Raw genomic sequence first — 12120 nt, 5'->3', positions numbered from 1 at the left:
TCTAGGTGGGAGCAGACTTCTGTTCTGTTTCCCTGAAGGCAGGGAAACAGAACAACAGATTGCTCGCTCCTGGAGGCAGCAGCATAAATAGCTACTCCAGACCGGCGGGAGCAATGGCGTCTCCCACAGCATACGGGGAGCTGGCGGGGCCCAGGGGCTCCACCTGCGGTCCCCAACATGTGCTTGGTGGGTGCCATGGGTGGATTCCGGGGCAACCACCTTTAAATGATGTGGCCCCAGGAGAAAAAGTCCCTGGTGCTAAAATTGGCTTGGCGAGGGGGGTTTCGTGGCCCACTCTTTTAAAAGGTCGGTAAATGTGTTTTCTCTATAATTCCATGTTGAAAAACAATTTGAAATCCTTGATGGAGGTGAATGCATTGTTGATTTATTAGAGCACCATCTCGCCTGAAATGGCTGTCCAAGATAAGTGGGTTCTTTCTTGTCATCTCCTGGTCTGAGAGCAGTCTCCATGGTTCCCTTTTAATTACTGCTGATTAAGCAAATGCGCAAAATCACCTACAAGCTCCTGCCTATTCCGCGTTAATAGTGTGCAACGGTGTTCCTGCCGTTTTCCTGACCGATTGACGCTCAACTTACGAAAGTCACTGAGCATGTTTTCCAATTATTGTGATGGAGCTTTCTTAATGCAGAGGAGTATGAGGACATCTACACCAAACAAAGAAGTCCTTACTTCATATAATGAGGATCAAGTACCTTTGTTTGGTCGAGATTCAACTGTTTGTCTGTAGCCCTGCTGTCGTCTTCTCTATACCAGGATTCATTTTGTCACTGATTTCTGTATGAAGACTCTTTAGGAACAATCAGATTGCAAATTACATGTACAGAAGGTCGCTGGAGTCATTACTTTGTGATCCTTTAATCAGTATAAAGTACTCCAGTTGGGGAGCACTTTTATTTAAATTTAAGCCCCGGGGCCGGGGTCCCAGGGGCCTAACAAGCCTTGGGGAGGGGGTGGGGGCGAAAGCCGCTTACCCCTTTTTATTAAATATAGTTCCAAGGGATCGGGTCCTTCAGCCCAAAAAGCCTTGGGGAGGGGGATTTCATGCCCTGTCTCCCTTTATTTACATTTTGGCCCCAGGAGATGGGGTCCCTGGGGCTTAATTAGGCTCTGGGAGGGGGACCATCCTCCCTTTATTAGTTATTCAACCTCTGGAGCTAAAAAGCTCGGGCATGAGCAGGGGGGTAGCTTCCTGGAGGTGTTTGGGTGCTACATCCCCCAATAACTGTATTATTTAGACAACTGTTGGGTACACAAGCTTTCATTGTAAGAGATCTGTCTGATTTCACCTGGGAATTTAATTTTACAAAATAGCGTGTTTTAATATCCAGTACAATCCACACTCCTTTCCCTATCGACTGGCCCTTAGGCACCCCTCATGCACTTATGATATGCCAGCGTAATCATCAGAAAATATGAAGTTGTGTGTGTGTGTTTATGAATGTGTGTATATATATATATATATATATATATATATATATATATATATATATATATATATATATATTTATTATTTAATATGTGTTTTTGCCCCAGGGGAATGAGGTACCCAAAGCCTGAATGCCAACCCTAAGCCAAAGGCTGTGCGCGGTGTGTGGTTACCAACCTGCTTGGGATTTGGCCACAGGGCCTTGCAGCAGACTAAGCCCTGTGGTCAACCTCCCACTGCGCATAGCCAAAGGCTGTGCGCAGCATGGGGTGAGTTCCAGCAGGGAGTTGGACGCAGGGCCTGGCTGCAAGCAAGGCCCTGTTGCCAACCCTACACTGTTTGCAACAAAAGGCCATGCACAGCCTAGGACTGGCCGCCAGGCACTGTTGCCAAGTCCTCCACCGAGCATGTGGTGGTTTGGCTTTACATATATTAATAAAGAATTGCTTCATGTTAAAAAAAAACCATATAAGTTTACTGAATAAACAAAGGTTGAAGTAATTTTATAGTTAGGTGTGATAAAAAGATCAGTTTTTGTTAAAAAAAAAAAAAAAATTACCTTAGTAATTCACTGGAAAAAAATCAAAGGTTAAAGTAGCGTTATCGTTAGGTGAATATGTCAGTGACATTATCGAATTACCAAAAAAGAACACAGAAATTCACCAGTTAAAGTCATCAAAGCTAACCATAACTTGTGCCCCTGCCATGCACTGCTTATGACATCACATATTACATCAATCATGACATGTTCTATGACATTATGACATTGTTGATAAGTACCAGTTACTAGGGATTTTCATGTAATTGAACCTTGCAAATCAGGATTAGCTCATTTGTACCCACTGGAACACGCTTTTAGAGGTCAGATCACATACATTGGGCACTGGATGTCATGAAGTAATTACACCATCAAAAAGTGTGGGCAAAGAGTGGAGTTGAACGTGCAGAAAGCCATGCTTAGACAACTACATTGACTTTAGGAATAGTCATATGTAAAAAAAGTATTCTTGAGCTATACTCTAGCTAAATGTTTAAAACTCTACATTGTAAAAATTAACTTTAAGGTGTCCATACCTGTTGTCCAGAGCGTAGATACAGCACATGACGTAAGTGCACGTTCATAATGAGCTCTAGTGATAGTACCAGGGAGGACAGGTCTCAATTTTACTAAATACAAACTGTTTCTATTGTTTAATGTTAATAAAATAATTTCATTGTGTGAGAAATATTTCTCTGATTTCTCAGGTGCGTAGCGATCAAATGCGACATCTTGAAATTCATCTAAATCGTGAACATGATCAACTTAAAGTGGCTTTTGAAAATGATCAAACTCTTAACTTGCAGAAGCTCAAAGAAAAGGAAAGGGAGATAGAGCAGGTAAAGTTTTGTATTTCATAATCATATATTTGTAATACTGCAATACATTTTTTTATAAGCATTCCTTGCCTCCAGACTGGACATCCACCGTCCATGCATTTTGTGTTGGGACAGGTGAGTTACCTTAATTTTTGTTCAAAGTGAGGATTCCCAAAAACATCCTTCAGTGGAATCAGCGAAAGAGATCAGTAAAATGATGTACTTTCAATCCTGTGGTATGTTAATGTCCTGAAAATAACACTCTCTGTCTTATTTGAGCTGGCAGAATGAGGAAGTGATGTCTCCTTTATCATCACCCGTAGGTATTCTTTTTTCACTACATCACATCAGAAAGACTGAAACCATACAAATGTTAACTCACACATCACACCTAACAGCTCATTGGGATTTTGCCTATGATGACCCATTTAGCCTCTTAAGAAAGGTAATTTATCTGACATCCTTCAGTCTTTCAAGGCAAGATCTTAGGCTAATGACATACTTCAATTATCCATTATCAGGTCCCTCTTTTTGATTTCTATCTTCATCTTTCTAGGAATCAGGACCACCTCACATTGAACCTAAGTCTTCTTAGCATCCTTGAAAATCGGACATTATTCCCCATATTGCAAAAGTCTAACTTGGAGCTTTGCAAACTATCGACTTATCACTTGCATTTCCTGGGCGAAATTTTATAAAAGGCTCAAAAACCACATTGACCAACAAAACCCACTGCAACTCTAATTATCTAGCTTCCTCTCTGTGCAGTACTACATCCAACAAGCTGTCAATACCATGACATACAGTAGGGACCTTCAATATTGTTGACCTCCTTTTATTGCTCAGTACTCTCGACATATGTGGGCATCTCTGACACTGTTTTTCTATTATTTCCTATAAACTAACAACTAAATGTTCAGATAGACTCTACGAAATTACTACACCTCCTGTTGGAATGATGACCCTCAATGTTTCATCTTAGCCTTTGTATTATTTAACCTCTACATGGAGCTAATAGGTTTGCTATGCAAGATATTGCCCTTTACCAATATATATTTTCTCAGTTAACACACAAAGTCTAAAACATTGCCTTCAGTCCATCAGTTGTGGAGGTCCACCTTTGACCTTCAAGTTAATCCGATAAAAAAACATTTATGGAACAGTGATGGCCATCTGCAATTACAAGCTTTACCCATAGATGAGACTTAGTTGAACTTGAGGCTATATATAGGAGAGTTTAAGGTCTAAATAGTTTCATTTACAAAAGTGCATGAAATATATTGCCCTCAACAAACAAAGTCATATCACAGGAATAATGAGGGACTTTGTCCAGTAGCAGTACTTTATATTGGGTTGGGTATGTGAATCAAACTGTGATGTTGTGTGCCGTAAAAGTTTTTTGCTGCCATAAATAGTCACAGAGAAAGTCACAGGGTATTGAAAGAAATTTAAATGGGGCTAAGACCAGTGCTGACTATCGCACAGATGACCTGGTCATCATGCAGTCAGGCTAGAGACTTATTCTCTGTAAACAGTGTAAATATTCATCTTCATTTGCTCTTTGTCCATGACAGGAAAAAAGTATGGAAATTCAGTATGCAACAGCTGGGCAATTAAGTCAAATTTGTAGAAAAAAACGAAGGTCTATTGACAATAACCCAAATCGCTCAAATTAATATGAATTCTTTATTGTCACTTTAACAAAATCCAACGCCTTTTACTGCAGGGAGGATTAATTCCCTCCTTCCTAACCGTAATAAAATGTAGATGTATCTACATTCTGTATCTGGATCAGAGGCAAACCTCATTCAAAGTTCACTTCAGCACTTCTGTACGGAAGATTCAAATGAAGTTGAGCTTTTTTTAAAAACAAATCTGTTGACCTGTTTGCAGCTGAGGATTGGACTATCGCAACCATTTCACAATGCACACTTTTTGTTCAGCTAGAAAACGCACACTTTTTGTTCAGCTATAAAACCAGGCTAGAGCTGGTAATCTGTCTTCTTGCTTCTAGAAAATACCCTTTGTACTATTTCCCACTGACGTTCTAAATCTTTTGTCGTAGATGACTCAATATGAGACAAAACATTGCCACCCTAGTCGGGAGACCATTCTGTGACAAGTCACTATTATCCAGCCACCATCTAAAAAGATCCAGTAACCTATTGATTTCCGAAGTGTGGAAACACCTCTTTGCTTGTTCGATACTGTTGACACCTCTTTGCTGGTTTGATACTGTTGTGGCATTTACTGGACCCAATGTAATACATTTTGTAATATTTTTATTATGTGTATATATGTTCATATAATATAAGTATAGGTGTGTATATAAATATATCTCCTTAACCTCTTGCTACCTATTACCCACAGTTGGTCTGCCGATGGATTTGGATTCTGTGCTGAAAGGGACTGGATATTCGGAGGATGGACAGTTATCCAGTGAGGGACAGAAATAGGATAATTGTATCTTCAACTCAATTTCATTACACTCAGGAATACTCCCCCAATGACTATATAAGTGACTCAAAATCAAATTATTTACCCATAAGGTATGATGAGACCGAATCAGCAGAATCAGTTTAAAATTCAGTTTAGTTATTCATTTATAGATAAAAAACATTTGCATTAAAATAAGATACCATATAGCCCTAATGTCAATTAGTAAAGGATTCAATTAATATATACCAAGCCTCCGAGAATCCGGGATAATATGATGAATGATCAGTGAAATCTTTCTCAGCCGAGGCAGATTTTAACTCATACAGCATATGTGTTGATAGGAAGCCAGGTGAGCCTTGTAAAGACTCTCAGGAAAATTCATCAAAGGTCCAAGTAGCCAGTTCCAGTTCGTCAAGACAGCAGTCTGTTTGTCTGTCGCCTCAACAACAAAAGTCACAGCAGCATGACATGAACCATTGAGCCGAAAGATTCAATCTGTGTTAGCACACAGGTCGGCAGCAAATTGCAGCATGCAGCATCACGTCACAAAGTCGCATTGCAGTCTCACAAAGTCGCTTCTTCACTACTCTCCGCTTTCCCAAAATTTGAGCAATTATACTCCATACGTTTCTGGGGTGACATCCACTAGCATCACCAAAATTGTCAAACCACTCAGTTCCATTGGGCAGCCCAACGTGAGATGCAGGTGGTTTAGCAGGAAAAAATATACAATCTGGACAAATTAAGAAAATTGATTACACAGCTTCCTTAGGTCATGTGAGTATGGGTCACTTTGAACACTAGAACATATAAGAAAGCAAACTTTACAGTTCACTAGTACCACCTTCCCAAATAGGTGTTCCAAAATGTACCTACATTTGTTGCAAACATAGTATTCAGTCCATGGGTCCAAGAGATGTCAAAGGAAACAGTTATCATTTCAATACATCTTGATGGTTTACTGAATATTCGCAGACGCTTCAGAATATTCAGTCTATGACTTCACTGAAAAAGGAAAGTAAAAATGAGGCCAACATGAAATATGGCTAATATATGACACTTATGTAAAATTGTGAGTCGCACACTAATATGGAAACAAATATATTAACTTCAAAACACAATAAACATTTCAATCAGATCATAATTCTTATAAAAAACGTATAAACTAATAAAAAACGTATAAAAAAATTGTAAGTGTCAACATTACAAATATAAGAAAATGCATATTAATCTTTATCGTTTGAGTGCTTTTCAATAATTACATATACGAAACATAGGTTTAAAGAAGTTTCACTAAGGCACCTTTAAGCGTACTTGTTTAGCACCTACTTTTCTTTTGTCATATTTGGTGCACACGTTATAACATGAAATAATAATTTCGTACTTTCCACATGAAAATCAATCTACTTTACATTTATTTTCTTTAGTCTTATTAATTTCACATTCATTGCATTGGAATCCAGTCCATCAGTCCATGATTAATAATCACACCTATTGAAATTGAGCACATAATATGTATCAAATTATCTATCCATCTGCATGCTTTTACAATGCAATATCTGAATTATATTTGTATGCCATTTTCAAAAGCATGGAACTCAACACAAGTTGGTCATCATTTGCATAAAAGTTGTCATAATAATTTTCTTTCGTCATTAAAATCGTTAGGTGAAATCTTTGTTCTATCAATTCCCCCTTTGATGGCAAATTAAGCCATCATACTTTGATGTCACGATTATAGTGCTGATGTTTTCAAAAATGTAAATCTGGATTGTTCTTTTAGTTTGTCATAATATCCACATTGTCTTTCCTATAGTTCTATTTCTGATTTCTTTCTTTTCACTCCCCTTGCTTATTTCTTTGCTTTTGTGCGTTTAGACATTTTAATAAAAAAGGATTAGTATTCAAATAGTAATGGTTAGTATTGCTGTTAATATTTTTCCTACTAAACTACCTCCCAGATTGGTGAACCATTTTCCCACAGAAGTTAAACCCTTCCCAATTGATTCCCACGTGCCACCAACTGTAAGTCCACTTAAATCTTATTCCAAGTGTGTGATGTTGGTAATATACCCCTGCAAATCTTTACCTTTGTCAAGGATATATGTGCAACATTATTGAACTTTCAGCATCCAGAAGAATCCTCCTTCTTTAGCAAGAACAACATCTAATGCAAGTCGATTTTGTAACACCATAGATCTGATGGCAACATTTCAGTATCTATGGAAAGAAATCCTCCAGTTCTATCAGTCGATAATCTATCAACTACAGTGGAAAGTTTTTTGAATTTTTTGATGGAATTATTGCACCAAATATGTCTTCAATTACTTCAGCAGCATTAGTGCCTGTTATTGAGCATGTGTGTTTAAATTAATTGAATCCATCTGATTGTCCCACATGATAGTACCAATCACCAGGTGGGGAGGAGGAATATCTGTCCATTCAGTTTCCCCATGTTAACATTCAAAAATCAGAGTGAGAATGGACACTTGTAACTGCGTTACCTAGGTTTCATCTTTTTTTTTTTAAAAACCCCTCATACATGCAATGGTAAGATCGTTAGCGGTATATCTTGATTCTCCGCTTATACACATGCTTTATTGCATCATCATTGGGTTTCTTATTTGTGCTGTATGCAAGCCTCAAGCCTGAGGCAACCTCTGGTTGACGCAATAGTGTCCAGAGATAGATAATGACCCTCATAAATATTCAAAAATTCCTTATAAAACAAGCCTACTCCCTTTAGTAACTTTTAATAACAAACATTTACAATGCAACGGTTTTGCCTTTGCAAAAGTTAGAGCTATTGGACTTGTAAATGACAAAAATATTATTTATGTGTTGGATTTGAAAACAGATAAATAAATGGCATTGTCTTTTACATTGCCAACAGCGTTATCTCTCGCAAATGTAAGACCTATTGTACCCTACTGGACGAGCACAGCAGACAGCAATTACTACCACACACACACACCCAGAGCCAGCCACACACACACACACACACACCCACACCCAGAGCCACACCCACACACCCAGAGCCGCACACACCCACACACCCAGAGCCGCACACACCCACACACCCAGAGCCCCACACACACACACAACTAGAGCCACACACACCCACACACACCCCGAGCCACACACACCCACACACCCAGAGCCCCACACACCCTCACCCAGAGCCACACACACCCATACACCCAGAGCCCCACACACCCACACACCCAGAGACCCACACACCCAGAGCCCCACACACCCAGAGCCCCACACACCCACACACCCAGAGCCCCACACACCCACACACCCAGAGCCCCACACACCCAGAGCCACACACACCCAGAGCCACACACACCCAGAGCCACACACGCCCACACACCTAGGATGCAATGACAGAAACAGCAACACACAAGTCGGGTGGCACACTATGTTAAGGCAGATTTTTATTGTATATGTTTTTAAGCCACGCCCTTAATTACACTTGCCACGCCCCTTGTAGAGACCCTCCAGTTTTTCGTCCCAGTTAAAGCCCTGCTGCTCCCTACGTGTTCCTCCATACACGGCGAACCCTCCCCATGGCCCACGCATCTCCCCATATCTCAGCAGTGTTCTTCGGTGCCCTTCACCCCTCCTCCTTGTGCTCCTCGCGCCGCGCTGGCAAAGAAACGTCTCATCATATTTGTTGCTATAGTTCGGGGCCTTTTAAAGGCTGAGGTGTCGACGAGCACCCCTGGCAGTACCAGGCCCAGGCCTAGCTTTCCTTCATGGTTCATTTGCATCATTTGGTTCGATGTAAATGAACACACATTATACATTCCATGTTGCGCCAATTCTCAGAGCCTGCCCAACCGGAAATTGGATATCATAAAAGCATGAGCACTAGATACAAGCATACGATAAAAGTCAGAATGATTCGTAGCTAAACTGCCCGGCTGACTCTGAACAGCTCTTTAATGAAAAAACAGTAGCAGTGACAGTACGCAGCTAGTATGAGTGTCGTTGTAATCCTTTTTCTTTTTTTAAAACCTTTATTGTAGCATTCAAGAAAATACAAGCATGGGCCTACAACTGCGGGGGCTGGCCGCTAGATAGATTAAAACCACCAATATTACCGTACTACACAGCTCATCAGCCGACAACCCAGAGGTTTTGCAGCGATTCAGGACAAAACTGGTATAAGAATGCACAACTAAGTTTCAAAATGAGTCCGAGGTTTCGTTTTCTATACTACTATAATAAAGCAGAAACTTTCAGGCTTTGAGGCGGGTAAACTCGGGAACCACTGCACCAATCTACACACCCGATACACCGTTGAAATCGGCAGGGTGTGTAGATGGTTATAGGCTACATAAATTTAAAAAATAAACGTTATTTAAAATTTTAGATAAAAAAAAGTAGTCCCTCAAAAGTAGTGCCGGCCGCGACGTGCGTGGTCACGTTAGGAGCACGGGGAGGAGCGGCGGACATGGCGCGGGGGAGGAGCGGTGACGTCCGGAGCAGAGGACCGGCGGCGGAGGAGGAGCGGTGAACATGGCACAGGGGAGGAGTGGTGGTGCGAGCGGACAGGCGGGAGCAGCGCCGGCGGAGGTAAGGGCACTCATGTAGGGGCAGGCGGGGGTCGGGGCAGGCGGAGGTCGGAGCAGGCGGGCGGCGAAAAGACAAACGGTGCATTACAGGAGGAAAAAGTGACGTGTAGCCACAGGGGTTTTAGATGGAGGAGCGCTGGCGGAGGTAAGGGGACCCAAAGTCCATTGAGAAGTGGCTCGGGTCGGGGAAGGCGGGGGATGGGCCGGGCGGGGGCCCGGCATAATGGACAATGTAGGGGCGGGCGGGGGTCGGGGAAGCTGCCTGTTGCTCCCGGACAAGGTCGGGATGGGCTGCTAGTATATTATATGAGAGAGGATCAGGTGCCATATAATCAAACCAGATAATGCGGGGGACAGGGTGAGAGACAGGATAGACACATAATAACCACTGTGATGGAGAATCGGCGCCAAAGTATACAAATCGATGCAAATGAACACACAATATACATTCCATGTTGCGCCAATTCTCAGAGCCTGCCAACCGGAAATTGGATATCATAAAAGCATGAGCACTAGATACAAGCATACGATAAAAGTCCGAATGATTCGTAGCTATACTGATACTTAAGAAACAAAGAGAAGGAAAAGAAAGGCCATAGAAAATAAAAAAGGCAAAATACCCCCCGCCCCCCACCCTGCACCCCTGCAGATGGCTACAGCCTAACCCCACTAGCAGCGTGCCTGTCGCCCCTAATAACTAAACCCTAAAGGAAGGAAGAAGAGTGGGCATAGACATTTGGGCTCCCAGCCCCTTTAGACCCCCCGCCAGATACAGCCACCCCCTATCAATAAAAGAACATTTATGACAACACTATAGAAGAAATTAGAGGGTACCGGAAAACACCGCCCAGCCTCTTAGAGTAAGCAGTTACAGGTCGAACACTTGTGAAACCCACTCCAACCCTTCCCAACCTAGTCAATCTTAACCTTGGCCCTTCCGAACAAGAACACGGACCCCTCCCATCGAGACCCAAAGACACACTAAGAGGTAATAAAGGAGAAAAGAGTCATCAAAAATCAATCCATGGCGATTTGCAGGCAGTAGGTCCACTGGAACTTTAGACGCTGAAGAACTCTCCCTCCTGGATGAACAGTCCCAATGTATCCTGCACAGGAGTCGTAGAGTCACCAAGGAAGGAGAAGACGACCACAAAGTGAAAGGAAAGTCACAAACAGAAGTCTCCGGGAGGGGAACGCCCTTTGATCTCTCCAGAGCCAATAGTAACGGAAGGTTCGGTGATATCATGACATCCTCGGGAACACTGTCTCCCAGGGCACCATCCGATGGTTCGAATGCTTGTTTCCTCACGGGGCTCTCGCACGGAGTCAAAATGGCCACGGTTTGAATGGCAGCAGATTCCTGTTTCAACCGTAAGGCCGGGTCCGGGTCCACCAGGAGCATCTCAGATAGGCGCGAATCCAATTTGCTCAATAAGATATCCACCTGTGATCGAAATGCCCACATTTCCGCCAGTACTGACCTCAGCGATGGCTCAGGCATCGTTCGATCCACGGTCTCATGCCCGATATCAATCCCAATCACCTCCCCGGGTGAATCCGGCATCCTCGGGGGGAACAAACAGGATCGCGAACATGCTGATGCGGAGGGTGACCGGTCTTTGCTCGCAGCCACGGTCCACACCGTTAAGGCCGCAGGCCAGAGGTCCCGGACCACGAACCCGGTGGCCCCGATACCGGGCCCGCGGGACGGGAACCCCCACTCACAGCCAGCAATAAGCAGAATCACTCCTCCATCGATAACGAGCAGTAGAGACGATCGCCGCCAAATCCGGGCTGAAACAAAGCCTCCACTCCGGCTGACCGAACCCAGCCTGGTTCATCTGGCCGATGTTGTTGCACTGCAGCCCGGCTGTGAAAGTACTCGAGGCACCGGCTTCACCGCTGGAGCAGGCCGCAAACTTCAACACGACAGAACTTCATCCAACAAGTCGATAAAAGTTTCCGGATTTCACCATCGGAGTGCGGAACAGTTCATGCACACAGAGACCAGGCGCAAAGTCAGGATAATGTACAGGATATCGCGGCGGGTTACGGAGGTCGGCAGAGCCGGGAGCCTAAGCAACCATCTTGTTTGCTGACGTAGCTCCTCCCCCCTGTAATACTTTTTAAAGTCACAATAGCTGTTATATTCTGTACATTCATGCTCGTTGACTAATAGATTACTGGGCATGTTTACATTATGAAAGTGGTCAGTAAAGTTGTATTTCTGTGTCGGGCCCTCACAAATGATGAAACAGTATGTTTTGTTTATTGTGTAAGCAACGAGATAAATA

At 42.8% G+C, this 12120-nt stretch overlaps 1 protein-coding gene across 3 annotated transcripts in view; it reads left to right on the top strand.

The window, feature by feature from the left end:
* The window catches only part of CCDC18 (coiled-coil domain containing 18), a 1483839-nt gene that overhangs the window by 602385 nt on the left and 869334 nt on the right, over positions 1 to 12120 (top strand). For all 3 annotated transcript variants that reach the window (XM_086953919.1, XM_086953920.1, XM_086953918.1), the window contains one exon: positions 2694 to 2825. In XM_086953919.1, coding sequence (XP_086810045.1) covers positions 2694 to 2825 — 132 coding nt within the window. The remainder of the gene's footprint in view (positions 1 to 2693; positions 2826 to 12120) is intronic.

This window comes from Lissotriton vulgaris, chromosome 1_1, assembly GCF_964263255.1.
Source record: "Lissotriton vulgaris chromosome 1_1, aLisVul1.2, whole genome shotgun sequence".
Classification (NCBI taxonomy): Eukaryota; Metazoa; Chordata; class Amphibia; order Caudata; family Salamandridae; genus Lissotriton; species Lissotriton vulgaris.
The sequence above is the reverse complement of the archived record's forward strand: the minus strand, read 5'-3'. Positions and strand labels throughout refer to the sequence as shown.